At 31.7% G+C, this 23,538-nt stretch overlaps 1 protein-coding gene across 1 annotated transcript in view; it reads right to left on the bottom strand.

The window, feature by feature from the left end:
- The window catches only part of LOC126818262 (muscle, skeletal receptor tyrosine protein kinase), a 38,602-nt gene that overhangs the window by 7,941 nt on the left and 7,123 nt on the right, over positions 1–23,538 (bottom strand). Inside the window, exons 2-7 of the mRNA XM_050545574.2 lie at positions 19,336–19,614; positions 18,236–18,360; positions 16,498–16,678; positions 10,087–10,108; positions 3,201–3,461; positions 1,605–1,804 (exon numbers count right to left, since the gene is read on the bottom strand). Of these exons, the coding sequence (XP_050401531.1) occupies positions 1,605–1,804; positions 3,201–3,461; positions 10,087–10,108; positions 16,498–16,678; positions 18,236–18,360; positions 19,336–19,614 (1,068 nt within the window). The remainder of the gene's footprint in view (positions 1–1,604; positions 1,805–3,200; positions 3,462–10,086; positions 10,109–16,497; positions 16,679–18,235; positions 18,361–19,335; positions 19,615–23,538) is intronic.

Here is a 23,538-nt window from a genome sequence, read left to right as displayed (position 1 = left end):
TAATTAGATTTATATGCTATCTCGATTAATGAATGTGTAATTTGTATTCTATCTTGATTACTGTAATGATTTGTAATCATCTAAAATAATGAATTTGGAATTTGTATTCTATCCCGATTAATAAATGTGTGATTTGTATTCTATCTTGATTAATGAACGTGCAATTAGTATTCTAACTTGATTAATGAATGTATGATTAGTATTCTAACTTGATTAATAAATGTGTGATTTGTATTCTATCTTGATTAATGAACGTGAAATTAGTATTCTAACTTGATTAATGAATATGTGATTAGTATTCTATCTTGGTTAATGAATGTGTGATTTGTAATATATGTACATGTATATAGCAAAAAGGTTTTACTCAGATCTGTATCATCGTGTAACACACATTTAGTCTTCAAGATTTACAATTTTTTTGATTGATATAAGATGTGCTAAAGAGAAGAATGATTGCTCAATGACCTTTAAAGATGTCAAAAACATGCAGTTGTAATAGTTTCTTCATGACGAAAAAGAGAGATTTGGGGCAAATGTACAGATATATAACGCAACAGAGGGAGGTCCCTTGTCTTTGAAGTTTTACAAATATTTCTTTGTCTAACAGGAGGTAAAAATCATAATATTTATCTTGAAACGAATAAAGAGTGATGAAATTGTTACATAATATAAATTTAAAATGTAAAACACTAGTGGCAAATTATACAAGAAAAGAGCTTTTTAATTGATTACTTAAAGGGAACTAATGCATTTTTAAAGCATAATTATGTATCAAATTTTCTCCTAAAAAACAAACTCTCTCTTCCTGTTTGTATTTCGTTCTTCCTAATTTGGGGCTTTTGGGATGAATAAAGTCTTTGCACTTATTAATATAACAATTTGCTTATTTTTGATTGAAATAAATATTACGATAAAGACAAGGATCCTATGACAACATATACTAATTGTTTCATTATATAATCCTAGATATTCAACAATTACAGACACATATCTTTTTTTATGAATTGAAGTTCTACCTTTTAGCACTGTTTTTTTACATGTATGAGAGATCAAATAACTGTATAATGGTCTAAAATATAAACTACATCAATACAACCTATCAGATTTCATACACATAATCTAGTTTCATTTTTATTGCATAATAAAATGATAACTCTCTTTTTCCTAGTTATTATTACCTCTTCATTCGTTTCTTTAGTAGTGGATTTGTTGAAATATTTCAGGACATTATAAAGATAATTTGTAAATACTTTGTGATCATATTACTGTCAAATTAGGCAACTATAAACCCAAAGACCTTTTAGGCTATGATCTGTATGTTTTTAATTAACATTATAAAAATACAACATTAGAAAAAGAAGTATAGTACAGATTCAGCGTTTTATGTTCTGGATGACAAATGGTAAAGTAAATAAACCATTTGATGTTGAAATTGACACAGCAAATGGGATTTTATTTTGCAAAATATCTATCTTCTGAGTTTGTTTCAATGGTATTTAGATGTTGGTTGAATAAAACTTATTTATTATTGTATGCTGTTCTGAGAATTCTGGTTTTCTAAACTGGGTGTTCTAATTGTTAACAAGAGTAACGGCTAGACTTACTGGATACTTCATCAAGTCTTTTCTCAAACAAGTGACCATCTGTACATTTACTAGCACTATCCCACATAGAGGGCAGTTCTTGACAGTTAGGCAATCTAAAGTGGGCTCGGTTTAGGAAATATATCCCGTCGGTTTTATTCTCTAATATCAAATTCCACTGTTTGTAACATAGTAAGTCTTTAACAGCCAAACAACTCTCTCTGAAAGTGAAAAAAAATCATGTTTATTTAAATTAAAGGCCTGTAGTAAGTAAAAGTGGGAGTTAATAGTTCTCTATTTTCTCACACTGTACAGTTGTCCTTGGTATAAAACAAGTGTGTAATTGGAACAGACAAGGGAAATGGAGATTATATTTTTGTCTTGAAAGAAAACTATTTACATCATAATCATTAAAACAACAGTCACAAGATGTAAAAATCATCTGTACTTAAACCTAGGGACATAAAAATGAAGTGATGTTTGAAATCTGACAGCAGTAGCCTGACCTCAGTTGACACAAGTAATTTCAGGCTTGCAGCTGTCTTGATTGACTGGTACTGCCTTGTAAACCCAGTTCACAGGCAGACTGTTTACCATATGGTGCCACTGATTCCTGTAGAAAAACCACTTGTGGTTCAAATTAACTAAATTTAAACACTAACAACAACCTTTAACTCTTTTTACTTTCAACAACCTTATTTATATCTGCTGGACTAGTATACCTATCAATTATATTTTATCAATGTACACACTACTCTAGATATAGATAAATATATAAGATTCTAGTGAGAGGAAACATTGACTGTATATAACACCAGTTCTAATTGGCTTATTAACCACTTGCCATCTGGTATCAATCTTTTTTTTTCTGTTTCTTGCTTTGACAAGTTTTGAAATGTTACTGTATCACACCCTTTCTGGTGATCGTCAAAACAATAACATCTTAAACAGGAAATATTGCCTTTTTTGATCACAACTTCCAAGTTATAATGCATGTCAATTTCTCTGCAAAACGGAAATGTTAATAAGTTCCATGGATGTTCATTTATAATTTTAAGATGGGACACCATTAAAATCACACAGAGTTGAGACATGTGCATGTAAATTTGTGATTACATTAGCAGGACATCTGTCTTCACTTGTACAATTTAGCTAAATGAATTTTTATTTTATTTTAAAGGAAATACATCATCTCTATTTATTCTCAGATTAAAACACATTAAAATTGTGGAAAAAGTGTAGGTTCATGAACACTATACAGATGCTGAGCATTTAAGTAAAAGGAATAAAAGCTAAATGCATATATTATATGACTACCACTTTACTTCCATTTAAAATAATCAAGCTATAAAAGTACAACAAAATTTCAACAATTATTACCATTTTGCTAAACCTAATTTTATAGCATAAAGGTTTATCAATCCATGAGAATAATTCCAAAGTTGGGATGTGGACAGTTCCCATTCCCAAAATACTTAAGTGTTAAAAGTAACTAAATGAAGAAATACCAACATCTTTATAGTAATGATCTGTCAATGTTATTTGTCTGACTTTATCTAATTTAAAATTGACGGGACTTACTTGTCCAATATTATTATATAAGGTAAAGTATCTCACCTGCATAAAGGGTAGGGCGGTGTTGGATCACCAATATTATCACAGTCAGGAAAAGCATAGTGACAGAGTAATTTTTTAGCTGGAACTTTACACATAGAATCAAATAATCTCTTTTCATTCATCTCTTTTAACAAACGTACAACTATATCTTCATTCATATGATAGGTATTGTTATAATAGGATGTGTTGTAAAATACAGGTTGTGACCCAAGTATATCTCTACATATTGTACCATTATATGTGGCACAATGACCATTAGGACTGAAAAACATCAAAATACATAAATATTAGAATAAAGCAAATCATAACATATTATTATGAATTGCAAATGCAGTCTTCTCTTAATTACATTCCTTAATCTCCATAATTAAACAAAATGAAGCACCTAATTATAATGCAGAATGACAAAGTATAAGCTGCACAAAAGTTAGTATCATATTCAGCCACTTATTAGACAATCTGGCTTACATTATCCTTCAAAAATGGGGGGGGGGGGTTTAATAATAAATTTATCTAACGTATTGTTTTAAAAGTATTTCTGAAGTTTAAAAGAAATATATCATTTAATTTACTCTTTAATGCCAGTAAGATTCAAGAATAAATCCTGCCAGACTTCAGTTTAAGGTAAATTTACAATTCTAAAAATACAAGTGGAGTACTGTTTGTATCTGTTTAATTAGATCTTAAATCGGAACACTTATTCAAATAACAACATGTCCAGTCTTTGTTTCATCTACACTTATCTTTCATTTACAGAAAATTTAATCAACAAATTGACCTTTTCGACCTTTCTGCTAGAATACAAATCTTCCCATGTCTACATCACTATCAAACAGTCATTAAAGAGTTTTAGATCTGTCATTTTAATCAATTTATGTGGATGTTTTGAGGTGAAGTACTGGTTGTTTTGATGGCATGTTTTCCCACAAGCTGTCTAAATACAATGACCAGTTGGTTTGACCAAATTGAGCTGATCTCCCCGCCTGCTACAAGCTTTCTAACTATTGAAAACATGCTGCATGTGATCAGTGAACATATGTTTGCTGGCCTTTTATTTATTTACAGAAAATTGTGACTGCTTGTTTAAGTGTGCAAGAGGCTTTATAATCATATTGGGGAAGAAAAGAAACCATGGTTTATTCAGCCTGTGTTCTAATTTCAAATATGTTCTTCTACCATTCTTCCAGTCTCGAAAACTATTTTTTATACACACAAACTCTGATTCTGTCAAAATATTTTTTCAGTGCATGGAAGCGAGGTTTTTCTTAGGTTTTACATGGAATTACCAAACTGTTTATGATCGAGCAGACAGATGCACTTTCGACAAGTTGCACGTTAAATTTGTTTTACGATGTATTACCTCCTCATGGCCAACAGCATCTTATAAACCAAATCAAATTTTTTCCTAGAAACTAGATGTAATGTGTGACTCATGCTATCATATCAGTGTTTTCTGACTATTTATATGATAGAAATTAGTATCTGGTGATGCAATTACATAAGAAATCTCCTAGTAATAGTACCTTAGCTTCAGCAAACATTTTATATCATATAAACCAAATGGAGAGAAATTCATACCACATGTATTTGATACCTCTAACGTGATTTTGTCAGTAAGGAAAAGTATTTTATTGAAAGGTTAAATGAAAAGGTACACTGCTACAGAATTTAATCTGCATGTTTTATTTGATGATAGTTTATCAATACCATCATCTCCCTCAAACATGTTTCGAAATTTGTAAAATCTACAGCAAGCCTCGCAGAGTTAAGATGAACTAAATGTTTCTCTTATGAAATACAAATTGACAGTAAATTTTTACTTAGATAAAACTAATATTTTCCCACTCATTTTCACATATAGCTAGATGAACATTAAATGTATGTGGTTATTTGATGGAAGATCATCTACATGATAACCTGCCAGTTATTGCCAAATATTTCATTATTTTACACAAATGTACTACTGTAAGATAAAAATGATAAATTGTTTCATAAAATATATCTCTTTGGAATCACTGTTAAAGTAAATTGTTCATTATACAAATTATCTCCAATTTATACCAGGAACCCTTTTTCTTCAATGATTAACTTCCGCTTTCAGACAAACCAGGAACCCTTAACCTGCACATCTTAAATTCATGTATTCGTGAATTCTTACTTAAACACTGTGGATCATAACTAATTTAAAAGTCTTGGGTTGGGTTCATTTTTAGATATAGTTTGGGAAATAATGGGTTAAATATACATGTGAATGGTAAGGTACCACTGACAATAATTAATGTACTTTGATCTACAAGATTGAAGTTTTTTGTGAATAAGGTCCCTGATTGACAGCTTTCCTATTGTAGCAGAAATACTGTTGATTTATAACTGAAAGAAATCTAGAAACAGTCCCTGTTAAATCTATGTTTTATTATCAGTGAAAACAGAAGTTAATTAGTGTTAAGATAACTCCTGTTTCTGTAACAGTATCTTAAGAATGTTCAAGATAGATGTACAGACTGCTTCTATCTTTGTACTGTTAATCGTCTGTAACTTGCAGAAGATAACACAATCATAATCTTTCATTAAAACTGTACAGTGTATCATTTTGTTGCATTTAAAATTGAAACCATTTTATACAGATAAAACGGTTATTTAAAGGCACAAATCTAGCAATCATTTACAAACTGTACAATATTTTATTTGAAATATTCAATCACGGTAAATAGGCTATATCATCCTATTTTGGACTTAGATTTACATAACTATTTCATAACATTTAGGACTTTGAATTACATAAACTATATCGTCACATCTTGGCAGTCTACTGTGAAGATTAATGAAAGAAGATAAAGGAAAATTATTGCAGAAGCAGATGTTAAATACCAATCAAGCAAGGTAATTTTCAATTGTGGTGGGTCTGATAGAGCACCACAGGAATTAATGTACTAAAAGTCTACAAAGTGCATTATTAATAGTTTTTATCAAAGTTCAAAATAAATTGCAAATATAATTTTAACTGATACAGCTTCTTTTTTTGTTTTTGCTCATTAACAAAAAATTGTGAACATGGACCTCCGTGCTAATCGAACAGGATTGTTATAAAGTTAATTTCTCCCTGCTAAGAGGATAATTTACAGGAATCATATAAAAAAAATCTATTTTGATCTGGAAATGTTTTTTATCTGTTACTCTGATAATACCTTACACCTGAATGGTTTCTATTTCTACTTTAATTTGTTTAGTACCCGTTGATAAAGAACAGACTACACCTTGCTGGTATTTTTCTTCACCCGTTTTAATGTATGTATTTATAAAACACTTGCATTTACCGAAGGCAAACAACCAATTAAGCCAATCTAATGTAAGTGTTAATGGTTAATGACTGATAAAAAACAAAGCATGTCATGTTAAATCAACTTTAAAAGCATCAGGCTGTTTTAAAATTCATGAGATGGATTCCTGATGTGATCCTAATTAGTGTTTTAAATTATTCTATCAATTACTTTAATTCATTCTGGTGTGATACCAAATGGATTTATAAATAAAAGGATTATACTTTTGATATGTAAAACTTTTTACAATACTGGGAGAACAATAAGCATAGATTACAAATGAAATGAAATTGGGTTTAATGTCCTACTGTTCAGCTTTGACGTTGCTAATGAAGACGGGCATAGATTACAAAGACTACAAAGTCACATTTTCAAAAGTTAATGTTTGGTAATGTACAACCTACTTGTAATGAAACAATGATCATACCTCAATTTTAGTGACTTCTTCTTTAAAATCAGTTTTTATACAAAGGTACCTACCATCATGATAGATTATTTGATGGCAGCGAGACATTTAACCTCATTGGGTGAACCTTCGTAAAGCCATACTCTACATGAATTTTGTGTGATTGCTTTTTAAGTTACTAGGGAACCTTTAATACAAAACATTTGAAGGTTCTCTTCTTTTGATAATTTCTCTGTTGCTATGAGTATTTGTCAGGCACACAACTATTTCACCAGATCATATATAGGATGTCTGAACTTTGAAATGCTTTCAATATTGACATGTCTAGGAAAGGGGAAAGTTGTCATAATTGAGTTTTGGCATTATGTTCTTTGTCAGTTTTCTGTTCTTAAAGAAAAGAATATTGTGTTTCTGGAAGATTCAATTGTATATAAATTATTTATCACTGTCTGATTACATCATGAAAACATCTATTTTCTGTTCACAAGGCTTTGATCATCTCCTTAAATATACATGTACCAAAAGATTATTTTTCAAAACTAATTCTTTAAACTTTAAAAAAAAAGAAAATCTTATTTAATCCCAGCACTCCACCCAAAATATTTTCTTCTTAAAGTTTGAAAGTATTTGCTGTAAAGTTTGTTTGTTCAGTTTTTTTTATATTTTGAAGTTGATAAATATTTTTACTTCAATTAAATTCAAAATCTTCAAAAGAGACACCAGATATTGGTAACTACTGTTTGCTATGAATTTTTTTAAAGTTCAAATCTCGGCTGGATTGTAAGTTTATAAGAAGAACTTATCAGTAGTGTTTAAAAAATAAATCCAAACATGTTCTATTCAAAGATGGGCTTATCTGATGAGGGCACACTCAACTTGCAGGAGGTCAATGTCTTTATCAAATTAATTTCTATATGAAGGTATCTACATGGCACCCTGGGAGTTAGGCTGCTTTAAGATGATATTTCAGTTGATGTTTATCGGAGCTAAATGTAAATATTGGTTCAACTTGGCCACCGAGCCTAAGGCATGAGACATTTTACACCCATTTTACTTTTGTATAAACTTTTTGTACCAAACCACATCTTTGAGATAAGGATATATCAAGTAATGAAGCCTTCCTTAACTACTTTAAAAAAATTGAACTTCTTATCTCCTTTAAAAAATGTTTGCTTTGCCAGATAAAAAAAAATGGTAGAAATTGTTCAGTGTTGTGTATCTCAAATATCTTCTATATTACTGTTGAGTGAGATAAGGAATTAAGAGATAATATACCATTACAGAAAAAATATATCCAGTCTTTGTTACCCGTCATCATCTGTGTTACTATTACATCAGTTTGTTTTTATAAGACAACCAACAGAACTAATTTAAGTAAAGGATTAATTTCAACTGATCTGAACTCATTAATGGAAGGCTTTGTATATTTAGTTTTAAAAAAGAAATTGTCTGTTTATTGTTGTGTAAATGATTTATTGTTCCTTAGATTTTTATTGTCAAGTCGGATCAATATAAATCTCCAGACATGTACATATCCCACACTCACCTCCCACTTCCAATGAGACATGCATGAAAGTTAATTAATGAAATAAATATTATTAAACACTGTTAATGTTTATATATACATCCACCGATGATTTGACTGATTTTTTTTTTATCTTTTTATATCAAACTTTAATTGACAGTCATTATTCCTAACATGTGTACACTATTTACACCAGGCATGCTATTTGTCTATACTATATTTATTATCAAAGGTGTTTTATGTATTGTTATAATAAAACAGAAGGAAATATACTGATATATATTCAGGTTGAAGTCATTTCTCTATGGGACAATTCATCTACTTAATAATATAAACCAGATTGGTAGGTTATGCAGTAACTTTAATCCTAGACCATGACATACCAGAATGGTGTTTATTTTGTCCACTCCACCCATATAGAAATAGCAGACTTGTTTATCAACGCACAAATACAAAAAAAACTTTTTGAAGGCAAAACATGGAAGTGAAATTCAGAATTTTGTGAAATACTGTAAACATGTTTTCTTATGATATGCATTACATATGTGACCTGTTAAAACATGGACCTTATAATATGTATTATAAGGTCCATGGTTAAACAATAGACACTGTATTGTTCTCAAGGGATTCATTTTCATACCTTGTGTTTTGCTAATGTTTATAAATGACATCAATTATGTTAGGTGAAAATTTTTCATATTTTGTAAATTCTATACATAGTTTAATTATTAAGAATTAGATCAGGGTTTTTTGTTTTATCTATCTTACATTATTTCAATTTTTAAACCTGTGTTTTTAACTCCTCTTGTCACAAGGTATAGCATCAAAATATACAATGACATACTACAGATTTTTTATATGATTCCATATATGATAGAATTTTTTTAGGGCAAAATACATCATTCATCTTGATATCAGTCATCAGTTATAATTTTAGTTGTGTCTCTTATTACCAGTTGCTATTCATGTCCATGCATTTCTTCTAGACTTCATTAACCAGTGTAAATAAATAACATGTTTAAACTTCAACATGTTAGACTAAATAATTGGATATGCTTAGATCTGATATATGTATTTTTTAAAAAATAACAAAATTCATCTGTCCAACTAAGAAAAACCTAGACTATGTAACATCTGTTTACAGATCAAGCATTCACTAAAAACTGATAATGTAATATGGTACTCAATGTTTTCTGTTTTATTTCTCGATTAGTTGTGTCTGACATCAAGACCTATTCTATGATCATCTAACAGGATTTAACTAGATTACATTATCTGACACTTGTCAATGATGCTAGATCTGTTACCCAGTGTAAATGTTACAAGTTATTGAAAACCCCAGGTGCATGTCTCTTATATAATGACATAATTCACTTTTTATCAGTATTTTTTTTTTCAGAACATAACTTTATCTTGGCCATTTGGAAAAAAAAAAATGTATATTTAAAAAGATATGAAGTTATCAAGTTTGTTATGAATTTTTTTTCCTTCACTTTTTTTTATATATCTTTGGTTGTGTAGACTAAAACCATGGACATAAAAAAGCTGACATGTACAATTAATTATAGTACATGGTACATCAATATGGCTAATAAATGGATTTATTTCAATAAAACGTATTTATCTAATTCAACTCACCTTGATGATCCAGTATTATCAGCTATAAACAGGCACATGAAAAAAATAAAGAATAGCATAAGTTTTTTTATTAACTTCATATTGTCATTTCTGTTCAAATTTCAAAACTGGAAAAAAAATATAATAAGTCTCCTGGTTTAGTCTTCAGTCTGCAAAACATGTCTTGCTCCCATACATATGGTACTGTTTTATATAACTGAACACAACACAATTTCAGAATGAAAATAGAATTGTTCTAAACACACATGTTGAATATGTCCAAGATGTGGTCCCTAGTATAAAATGTCAACGAACACTTTAACTGTCTCTAAACAGTTTGAATGTATTGGATCCAATTAAGATAATTAAGTATTGAAACAATCCATGTGTTGTCTGTAACATGTAAACACTGTCCATCACTGATAGTCTACTCTAGAATGTTTCATGTTCATTCATGAAGCCACTGAAACACTTCAAAGAAATCTATTCAGCTCAACCAATCCATTTCATGTTATTCCATGGGGACGGTGTAGCTAGTATGTTGTATAAATACAGTGTACTTGGCGCCACTAGAGTGATATGGTGGAACTCTGCCTGAAAATCTAACACCTGTCAGTCAAACTGCTCCAAGGAATTGAATCCTGATTAAAGTTGATAACTGAAAGTTTATCTTAATATCTAAAACATTCACAACACTTCAACAAAATTAAAACTTTATCTACATGAAAGAATTATGTTTAACTTTCTAGGGAAATCAAAATCACTATGAAATGTATGTCTTTAATGATTTTTCATTTCATTTTCCTCTTTTCTGTAATCAAATTGTGAAATTTTGTCCTCAAAACATAATTAATTTTAATTTCGTTAAAAAATTTCTTCCAACAAAAATTATGAAATTGTATTAAAATTGCATAACACGTCAATTTATCAGCTGCAAATGATTACTATTTTATGTTTTTGTGTACCATCTGATCAACTAAATTCTTTCAATAGACAGTCTGTCAAATGACATGTTCTATGATAAAATAATATTTATGCCAACACAGTATCTTACTCAGTTCGATCCAGAGGCGTGGGGGGGGGGGGACTAGCTGCCCTTCTAACTTTCGGGCAATGTGACTTTTCGGGCAGATGGGTGAAGTGAAAAAAAAAAATTTAATTTCATCTAGTTGGCAAAATAAAGTGCCCGAAACCTAATAAAACACTATTGAATACCACAAATTTGTACTGAATTGACTATGGATTAAAACATTTTGTCTGGAGCCACTCTACTTTGTGCGACATTTTTCGGGCATCGATTATTATTTGTGAATGCAGCTCCAACAATCTGATTGGATGGTTGGAATTGAACTCTTTATAGAGTGGGATTTCGGTTGCAAAACGATTGGAAACTTGAAGTTACTGCTATTCCAGCCCCCATACCTCGCGACGATTGATTGATTGGGATTCAGGTCAGCCACCTAAGGTAAGCTATATTGGACCACACTAAAGTTGTTGTATTCATGGGCTGGAATAGCAGAAAAACGTGTTTGTGCATTTAAATTTTCAAAATTTCTCCCGATGGACCCCTCTCCATACACTGTGAATGATTGATTGGTTGATGGGAATTTGGGTCACCCACCTAAGTTAGGCTACATTAGACCACTTTGAAGTTGCTGTACTCACTGGCTGGAATAGCAGGAAAACGCGTTTGCGCCCGTCAAATTTTCCAATTTTTAAATTTTCTGGGGCATTTCAGGTTCTGCCCCCATAATATTTATCGAGCCCGTAAGCCTATGGTTCGACCAAAGGACGTATAATACAGTGAATGAATTGAAAATGGTCATATATTGATATATCTTATCAATAAATGACAAGGTACAAAAATATATAAATATGATTGTAATGATTATTAAACAATTTGTAATAAAATTTGAAATATATTTATCAAAGATGGGGATATATCATAACTATCATCCATTCATTTGAATTTTATGGACTCTAATCAACATTACTCTAAGATAATAATTCATTTCTAATTTAATCAAGTGGAAGGAATTTAAATGATTAAGAGATGTTTGTAAGTGACCACAGAATTAACATGTCAGATATAATTACCAGATGAACCTGTATATAAACATATGGTGACTTATCAAACACATTGATTACATAGCAGAGACCTGGGATCAAGTATAGTACTGATAGTAGTTATACAGTCACACCCTAGAGAAATATCGTGATTGGTTCTACTATCACATCTCCACCAGTAAACATTGATATGTTTGACCCCTGTGTTATACTTCTTAAATAATTACACAAACGATACTGATCACCCAGAAATCAAATTAATTCAACAATGCCCTTGATATGAATCAGTACGCTACTGAGAATTCCATGATTGTACTGGCTCAAAATAATATCCAAATAGTTCTAGTACTTTTGTAGAATTCTTAACATATACTGTAAAAAGGTGCTAAAGTTAAACTGGTTTTAAAACAACAGCAATCGTTAAAACAGTTTAACTTTGTCATCTGAATGGAAAGGTGGGGCCAATAACCCAGTTTAAAAACCCCAACTCTCTACCTAACTTCAAGAAGACGCTTCTTAAAAGATGGCTTATCTTGGCCATCTGAACCCTGGGCTCCAGGTAGCTTTGGTCACACATAGTAAGTTACCTCCCTGGTAAAATGACGACATGTGCCCATGCGTAATCAACTCTTACCGACGAGGTCAAAAAAGTTAAACTCATTTGGTTTACAATAAGTGTGAACACTACATTTCTACAGCTTAAAGGCTCAATACCACTCTTGTTGTAACTGAATAATATGTCCCAATCTTTATTCTGGTCAACAAATTGTACTATTTTAGAATATTTCAATTAATTGATGATACAAATTTCATCTTAACACATCTTATTTAAAAATTTTGAAAAATTCAACATAATGGTTTGAAACGTCTACCGTAAACCTTTTCAAATGAAACTTCGATTTAAAAATATTTTCGAACCCTCTGGACAAGTAAAATAGGATGTAATGGATAATTTACACAACAGGTAGGACACTTAAACATCTAGTACTTATAAGATAGAGATATTATTTATTTTCTGGAGCTTTCAAGCCAGCAAGAGTGTTATTGTCCCTTTAAAAACACCAAGGTTTAGAATTAGTTTAAATATAAGCATCTGAACAGTCTATAACAGGTCTTCCAGTCAGTCGATCTGTCTATGAAAATCAAAAAGTTACTTCAAACAGAAAAACCTTTATTTCACTCATATTATAGAGGTCCATAAAAATAGATATTTATAGTCAAATCATCAACTTCTAAACTTTGTATTTTCAGAACCAATCCCATACCATGAAAAATAAACTAAAATGTTTAGTGTATATATCTTCTTGCATAAACTAGTTATCTTTTTATCGAAGATTATAATGCTCATGTTGTCTTTTTTCTTCCAGAAAATTTGAACTTGTAAATCAAGCTGGCTTTGTAAATCTACATAACTATATCTTAGACCTCATATTTAGACCTTATCATTCCTTACCATTTTATCAGTGATAGACATGCATTCATAAATACCTCTTTCAATAATTAAGTTTAATGCTACCAGTTACAGGCCTAGTGAGGATCTTACAATGATGTTTTTGTAGTTGTGTTATTATTCCACACTTATCGCCAAACACATCGCAAATCTAGACATTCTACTCAATTTATTTATTGGTCTAATTGATAAGGCATATTTGGGAAAGAACATGAATGATAAAAAGAAAACAAATATATTTCTGGTCCAGTAATATTAGGATATTACTGGGAAAAAAACAGATGGGCCGTTGGGCAAGTTATTGCCTTGTTAAATAGAAATCTAAACTATAAATTGACTGTCTAACTTTTATGCACTTGTATTAACTTCCTCTCTCTATGAGACATCAAAGCATAGTGTATATATATATTTGGTAAGTATAATTTCATTTCGAGACCTTTAGGTTATTGAATGTACTCATGCAAATATCAGAAAAGGTTATGTACGTCTAGTCTATATTATAGCACAAAATGGGTGCAAAATACCACATTGATTAAGAAAATTTGTACTTTCAATCTTTTTCAAATGACCTGTAAGTTCCTGCTAAAATCAAAATTTAATTTCCTAGATCTTATTTGTAAACACATTTAATGATCCTTGGTGTAATTAATGAAAGGAAAAATGTATGTTTATGTTACCAGTTTTACATTTCAATTTTGACTGAATATAAAATGTACCAGTACTTGGATTGGTAATAAACATTAATTAAAATATATTTATCTGTTGGCACTCAGTTTTATGTTTTTCATTTAGTAGCAAAGAATAATCTCTGGCACTACTGTTCACAAACGATCAAGAAAATTTGCCATTTTTGGTCATTCTGAGCTTACATTTACATAAACTTTATAAATACCAACACATTTCTTATAAGTAAGAATTTTGAAGACTGCCAATTTGTTACAGCTTATATATATAGTAAACAGACAAAATCTCTCAGCAGTTTAAAAATTAGAAATTTTAGAGTTAAAAGTTTATAAAAAAAAAATACTCTTAATGGTATTTTACTGTTATTTTACTTTAGTAGATTGTTTGATGTTAGCTAATTTACTATATCGCTGTAGTTCATAAAATTAGAAATTTTAGAGTTAAAAGTTTATAAAAAAAAATACTCTTAATGGTATTTTACTGTTATTTTACTTTAGTAGATTGTTTGATGTTAGCTAATTTACTATATCGCTGTAGTTCATAAAATACAAAGACTCTACACAATATATCATAGCAAACACCTGTATGTATATCTACCAGTGGAAGTAAAACAGACTGGTCTACTGTTCACTTTATTTATCCTCTATGTTTCCTGTCTCTTCTTAGTACAACAAGTGGCTGTTTCATTCACAAAACAACAAGGTGTATAACTGGTTTACATTATGTCAATATCAATATAGCCCAGTTGTATATAAATATTACACGTTAGTTTTGGCTCAGTTACCATACTACCTACAAATTAACAAAACTTGTCAATCCTTGATGTCTGTCTTATATACTAAATCTGATTCAGTCAAAATATAAATACTGCAACTGATCAAACAAAAACCTTGATGAACTAATAACAAAACAACAGAAGGCACTTTAAGAATGTTGCCAGTGGATACAGAATTCTGCACTGATTAACCATTTCATGAAATTGCATAGACCCCTCTGCACCATAAAAGCTTATTGTTTAGTAACTAATTAGAAATGTTATGTCTATGCAGGAAATGTGGAGAATTGGTACATATAACATATAATCATGGGTGTACAGAACTCAATCAATCGAACAATTAAAGGTAGAGATTTACCAGTTCTTCAACTACAGATTATCCATTGTTCCATCTATATTGGAAATCTGGTACTTTGACCAAAAAGTAACAATACTTGATCTTAAACTTAACTTTAGAAATTGATTTTATTCATTCTTGTTCGAAAAAATCCTCTGAAGCTCTTCACTGGGCTTCGACATTTATCTCTGTGCTTATCTACTTTATATAATCCAGAAATCTATAAACGACTTGAATTATGTTCCCATAAAATAATGTGCCACTCCTTTTAATTCTAATACTACCCTAATAATTAGATGACCTTACTACTATTACCGGCTTGTAGAATCCTCAAGTCTTTGACATTTGATAGTACTTTATTTTGGGTGGGTCAGTAATTGGCCAGATTGTGATAACAGTGATGTAAAAATATTGATGAAGGTAGTAAATAAGTCAGAGGGAATAGTTTAGATTTGATGTAGCACGTGTGATATCAAAGGATAGATCAGTAGTCAAACTAGTGAAACAAACTAACTATGCTACCTCAACTTCTCATAATAACACAAGAAGCCAAAAATCTACCTTCATCTCTACCACACATCAAAACATTCCCACTACAGATACAACCTTTAATTTACTATTTACTAAACACAAGAAGTCCATCTCACTAATTCTCACTACAGAACTTGGTAAGTAATGACAAGCTACAACTCTGAGATGGAGGATCACAGATGTAAAATAGTATATTATCAATCATCCATCAAGATCCAACATCAATAGAATGCTCCATTACATTTTATCCCTTGTTTATAAAGCTTGGTCAGTAGTGAACACATGTTTTATCATGTTCATTAATATCTTCTACTTGGTTCACTCTCTGACCAGAACAAATTTTATAATAAATTTAATAGAGACGACCATTAAAAGCAAACAAAGAAAATTTGTCGATGAGAAAATGCAACTCGGTATATCATTCTTTTAACTGCCCATTAAAAATTATCATTAATTCTAATACCACAGTAACAATTCAAATATTCTGGATTTAATTTAGTGAATAATAACCTCAAATCAATGAGATTTTATATTTGAACAACCATGCCATATTGGGCAAAAGAAATAAAAAGAAGAAAATTTTATTACCTAGGAGATAAATACGCGCAGTTTTTTTATCTGTTTTAGTTCCACCAATATGATGATTTGTTGCTTCACAGACATATCTAGCCACTTCTGTAACGTTGATGGTATATTTTGATTTAACAATAGGGGGTGTTGTTATATTAACATAACTTCGATTATCTTCAGCAGGAATTTCTTTATGTATCTTTTAAAACAAGAATAATAGTTTTATTAAAAACTATCACTGAAATATTAGGTGTTATCTGTGGTAATATAATGGGATATCATCATAATATAAGTCGATATCGTCACAATATAGGGGGGATATCTTCACAATATAAGGGGATATCATAACAATATAAAGGGCAATACTCACAATATAAAGTAACATACTACTTCTTATTACTCCTCACTAGACCAGGGGCAGATTGGGGGCAGGCTCCCGTGTCGGAGCTGCCCCTTTTACTCATCGCGGCCCCCAGGAAAATTTTGAAAAATGAACCCCAAATATGCGATTTGGTGGCATATCTGATTATAATCACTGTCAAATAATATAGCTCATAAATTGATTAATTTAGGCCAAAATTCTGTAATTTCATCTCTTAAAATAACGAGTTAATAAAAATGTCAAGGAATGTTTAACACCAGCCTCAGGAAATCGTTTCGCACTCATATTCAGCCAACAGACCAGCTATCATCAAATTTTGCTGAGGCCTTAAAATTGAATTTTTTTTGGAGTTACGAACCATCGGCAGACGTTTCTGGCGTATCCGATGAAAATTTCGGATGAAATTCGGAATCCCCATTGCAGGATTCCGAATTACGGCCCACACCCAGCACACCTGGCCCAGAAAGTCTATTATACCAGCCCATTCCAGACTTCAATGATGGCGTGGCGGCCCGTTAAAGCCACCGATCATACAACATGATCATCATCGCTCCATGGCCGGTCCAATATCCCCCCCCCCCAATATAATGTTCAGCAGAAAAAAGTTTTTTAGACGAATTGGACAAAATTATTTTTTTCATTTTTTGTCCGACCGGCCCTGATCGCCCAATCCGCCCCTGCACTAGACATTGTCACAGCTGCCTACAGTACCATGAAATATCAGAATTCATCTATGACATCAGGGAAAATTATCACAATGACATATCAATTGTAAGAATTCACTACAAGGCATTGTCATAGCTTTTCATATCAGAATTTATCTATGACAATTCCACTCGCTGCTAATGCGAAGTCCTGTAGCAACATCTGAAATCACATACCAGTAGTGAATTTAGACTATACTGAAGGGCTTTAGTTCTTGGACATATTTGCCAATCGAATTGATCTGCTGAACTGAATAGGTATCTCAAAGAATTTTCTTAGAGAACCATAAAAATAACAAATTGATTTGGTAAAAAAAAGTTGCGACATTGGCCGAGCGACAGTGCCCTGTCATTACCTTATTTCACAGTGATATTGTGTACAATGACCATTAAAAGTAATATAACCAAATAAAGCACCTGACACAGACATTATCAGGCACAAATTCTGGTTTTGTCAGGCACAACCACTCTGCCTGCCATTATGTCAGGCACAGATTTGTCTTCATTTCATTTTTTTATTGATACTTTATTTATGTCCGGTATTAGTTTAAATAGTGCCTGACATTGGTCAAGTACATCTAAAGTAATTACTCCCAGACCTGAATACAACTATTCTAAAATTTATAATGATTTATATTTTTCAGTATAAATTTAACAAGTAATATTTTACCACTTGGTCATTTTTCTTCCATTGAAGGGTAGGTATAGGTATTCCAGCAGCTTCACATGTTAATGTTAACATTGTACCATACTCTAGTACTTTATCTGTTGTAAAGTCTATGATTTCAGCAGGAACTGTTAATGAAATGAAAAACAAATTAAAACCACTTAATGTCATTTGAGGGATTGGGGAAACCATTGTGTTATGGTTGAAATTCTAAATGGAATATTTTTAGTCTGATAATGGTACAGTTTTTTTCAGTGTTTAAAAAGATAGGATGAATTGAAACTTTGTCAACATTCAGCATCCTCTGAACATGATAAAATAGAGATATGGTCAAAACCCAATGTCACCTATGATCTTCACTAAAATCTTTTGGTGGACATCTTTTTAAACCGACTACATCCAAACCAGGATATAATGTACCATTGATATTTTGATTTTAACAATCAGTTTGAGTACATTTTAACATGGATTCAGTTTCTAAAATTTGCAAATGATGTACAAAGGTTATAAAGCTCCATAACAATGTTCTAACATATAAAAAAAATGGTGTTGTTGACCCCAATGTTATAATGATAAATGGTTTAGCAAATGCTAGACAATATTAGGATGTGGCAGAAAACGCAACCTTTCCCCTCACACTTACAGTTTTATCAATTTAAGTTTTATGGGTATTTTTTGAAGTTTCAGGGGACTAACTTTAATTGTGCTAAAATAAAAACATTTTTCACTGATGTCACAAGGGTGCTGGAAGCACAGGGGCAGCAGCTTTCCCAGCTCTTCCCCTGCTCTGGGGTATCACCCAATTGGCGCCCTTGACTGTCTCTGTGATTAGAACATTAGAAAAAGGCCCTAAGCTGGTTTGGTCGCCACCTATGGGTTGCTTATAATATTCTTCCCAAATGTGAAATCATAAGTTTCTAAATACAGTTATCCAGTTTAGAGACTGTCATGCACTACCGGGAAATGTCCAACATGACAGATTTTGTCCATTTTTTTTGTCTGATTTCTAGCGTTTATAATACGTTTTATAACAACTTTTAATAGTGCCATGTGTAACTGTGTTTGAAATTGATTACCTCTAAAAAAATATATAATATAATTACCATGAACAGTTAATGTGACAGTTTTAGAATTAACAGGGGGGTCTTTTTGATTTTCTGCTCGACATCTGTACTCTCCTCTATCTATGACATCAACATCAGTAAAGCGTAAATGACCAGATACTCTAGTTATTCTATAATTAGTTCCTTCTCGATACATTTCTTTGTTATTGTGGAACCACTTTATTCTAGGGGGTGGATCTCCTTTAGCTTTACAGTGAAATGAGAATCGGTGATGTTGTAGTACAGTACCAGTGGAAGGTTGCCTGGTAATTTTTAGCCCTGTAAAACATCAAAATTAAACACATGAGTATATTTAATTTATATACAAATTTCAATACCAAATGATCAATAATGGCTCTGATGCAGCAGAAGAGATTGGAGAAAACACTAAAATATTTTGAAATATTTTGCCTTAATAGTTTGTAGACCTCTGGGCTACAGGTACTGTGAAGCCCCTAGTATGTTTACTACAAATACACTTCCTTGAACCCTTTATAAGTTGAGGGGGGGGGGGTGGATGGCTGAATGGTTAACACGCGTGCGCTGTATCATATGGTCTGTCATTGAGTCAACTGGTGGGGTTTCGATTCCCCGGTTGTACATGACAAGGAGTAGGGTCGCCTGTCCAACCTCGTGGGTTTTCTCTGGGTCCTCCGGTTTCCTCCCACTGCTAAAGACCCCTACGAGCAAGCGAATTATTGAAATAAAAAAACTAAACCATATGTTAGTCCCAAAATGACCTAGTATGTGTTGAGTGGACGTTAAACCCCATTTCTCTCCCTCTCTCTTTTTAAGTTGATAGTTTAGAGTTCCTATGTCCTATACTTTGATTCAGCAATAGGAAATGAAATAACATTTCACTTAATCTCTGGAGGTCCTCCAGCCCAGAAAGTCCATGTTATAATCCTGTCCTTTAAATATATAATTACAATGATATAGTTGCACAAGACATTGACATATTGAGATGTCTGAAATAGAATTCTTGTTTTATTTCACAAGAAATTGTGGAACATGGTGACCTTACAGGATTCTATGATTAGGAGGGCTGTAAAAGTTTGGTCAAAATTTATTGATGAAAATAGCATATACTAGGTGAAAGTGTATTGTTTTTGACTGAAAGAGTTTCAGACTACATTTAATAAAGCAAAGGTGGAATAAGTGGAAGAAGAGAATAGTGAAGAGTCAACAGCATGTCATGGAACCTGGTCAAAATACAAAATGTTTTTAGTAAGAAAACTAACATTGATCTGGTTTTATGGATCCATATAGCAAAATATGTATCACACATCACAAAACAATCATCACACTTCTTCATCTTTACTACATAATTTATAGGAATAACAGAAATCCTCAATGCTTCTTCATATTTACTAAATAATCTATAGGAATAACAAAAATTGTCACCCCGCCCCACCTCCGGTATCTGAAAATATTGATGAAAAATTCTAAAAGAGCTCTAATATTTAAAGGAAATTCACACAGATAAAATAGAACAGGCTAGAATCATATGATATGAAGTTCAGTTAACGATTTCTAACTGAATATAAATGTCATAAACAGTCATTTCCCACGTCAAATTCTAATACGTCATCCACCAAAACACTGTAAACCTGTTAACCCTTCAAGAGTTATGCCCCATTATTTTAGTTAGTTTATGTTGAACACAAGAACACAAACTGTATTCAGTCAAACGTAACAAATCCTGTTTGAAACAGTTTGTACAAATACTATGTACATGTATGTAACATGCATTTTTTTCATTAAGTTAAAGGGCTAATCCTGATAATTTTTTGAAGAATAAAACTGTTTAATTTTGTTTTAAAATCCCTTAAAATCCTCTACCTAAAGGCCGAGCAACTAACTCAATATTTGTGATAAGTTTTCAAATAACTGAAACCCGTCAGTCTTCATCTGGAAATGGAGACTGGTGTCCCAAGCTGTATTATGCGTGTCTAGATAAAACCAGACATTTTTTTGTATAAAAATAATGTGTAGGTGAAATTTACCTTTCATTATCAAGTACAGCATTTGGGTCATTCACTGTATTGACCTCTCAATGAACGGGAATCGATTATCAGGTCTCCCAACGAAAAAATTGACCCGAAATCTTAAAAGGGTTACGTGTCCGGATAAGCAGTTTTGACGGTCACGTCCAAACGACTCAATATTTTGAGCTGAAATTTTGAGATACGGTCAATACACCATTCCTCTATATTTTGGCGTTTAAATTTCATACATACTCAGACTTTTATTTTTGAGACTCTATTCAAATAAGGAATAGTCCCTTTAAGTCAAATCATTCATATGGAGTTTCATCCTAGAAACTCTTAATAAAAGCTCTCTGTTCACTGGTTTCCAACTAAATATGGAAAACTATCAGTAATCTCAAATTTGTGATTGTCTCATCCCTTCTCCAATGACACTACATTAAATGACATCTATTTATTTATTCTAAAAAAAACACACAAAAAACAAGCTTGATGAAATTCATATCAGCTAAACATTTTTGAATTTTGATAGATTAAAATGCTCTTTTTGTTCTGATTGTATAAAAACAGACGTACACATAAGAACTTAAATTCTCGTGTCAGACATATTTTAAATTCTATAACATATCTACCTACATGCCTGTCATGTTTACATAATCCCATATATCTCCAAATTTAGAAATATGTCAGGAATGAAACTAATATTTTCATTTTTCATAGTAGATTGAAATTAAATGTATTTCTCATTAAAATAGTTAGTAAAAGTGTGTACAGTCAAGCCTTCCACAATACAAAGAACCACTTGATAAATGTATAGGTGGCTATAATAATATAAGTTATCATAGCTTACTGGTCTTCTAAAATATGTCAGGTATGTCAACCACTGAATAGGATTACCATGTAATGTAATACATAATAAGTGTGATTGTCTTCATTGGTATTTACCTATCTGATTACACATTATCCTGATTTGTGTAGTTTACAAAGGAGTTCATTAAAGTTAGTCATACAGAAATGTAAGCCTGACCAGTGTGGGTGGTAGAATATCATATATATTTACCTCATAGGTGTCCCTTATTTAAAGGGGTGGTAGAATATCATATATATTTACCTCATAGGTGTCCCTTATTTAAAGGGTATGCACAATTCTAGTTCAAGTTGTTTTTATCACAAGAATATTTCCACCAAAATGGGCAAATGAAAGGCTAGAACCTGTTGCTGGTGTGAAGACATTTTAAATTATGTTTTGTGTTTTAAACTTTAAATTATTACAAAACACTTGCCTGCATTCTAGATAATTTAGATATAATCTCTAGTCCTAACTAGTCCATACCCTATAGAAAACTGGAGAGATAAAGTAATGAAGGACAAGAAGGAATTTTACACCAAGGCTTTTAGACATGAGTCTGCCGGGTTGATTATGTAAAAGTATAAAATTTGCAAAAGAATATAGGGTGAAATCTTACGGGTTTCCTCTGATGAACACCTGTTGTTATTATGAGCAGATAGAGAATTTGAAATGTGTTCTTTCAGTTACCAATATATATATGACAATTAACTACCACTCACTATGTTTACTATAATTATAGTAAGGTGAATAAAGTTCTGAAAGACTTCAGAGCTGTCCTTCCCATACATGTAGCTTCACTCATTATACCCCTGATTTCATAAGCCCGGTTGGTGCAGAAAAGTAGGATGTTATGTCCTATTTCATTTCATTTCCACTCATAACATTTACTTTATATACAAAATAGGATTCAAAGCTGTACCTACGTTACTAGTAAATGTCATCATACCAAATGGTATACTCACATGCCCTCCTTTCCTTAGTAGAAAAATCAAGCGATTTGGGGCTCAAATTATGGATCTGGGTTTTAATTCCACTCCAATACTAATAAATGTCCTCATACCAAATGGTATTCATAACTAAAAAAATAACTACGGGTGGAGTAGGAGTGCCGATCCCGCAACCCCTCCTTCCCTTTGGTGATTCAAGACTCAAATTATTGATCTGGGGTTTAATGTGCACTAAATACAAACTAGGTGATTTCGGGACTAACATGAGGTACAATTTTATTTTAGCAGTGATAGGATATTACAGGATGCGGAGTAAATAAACCCATGAAGTTAGGCAGGTGACTGAACTCTTTGTCATGTACACCCATAGGATCGAGAGAAGGTCTACACCACTTGACTTAATGACAGACCATATACA

Source organism: Patella vulgata, chromosome 4 (genome assembly GCF_932274485.2).
Source record: "Patella vulgata chromosome 4, xgPatVulg1.2, whole genome shotgun sequence".
Classification (NCBI taxonomy): domain Eukaryota; kingdom Metazoa; phylum Mollusca; class Gastropoda; family Patellidae; genus Patella; species Patella vulgata.
Note: the sequence above shows the minus strand (reverse complement) of the source record. Positions and strands in the feature narration are given on the sequence as shown.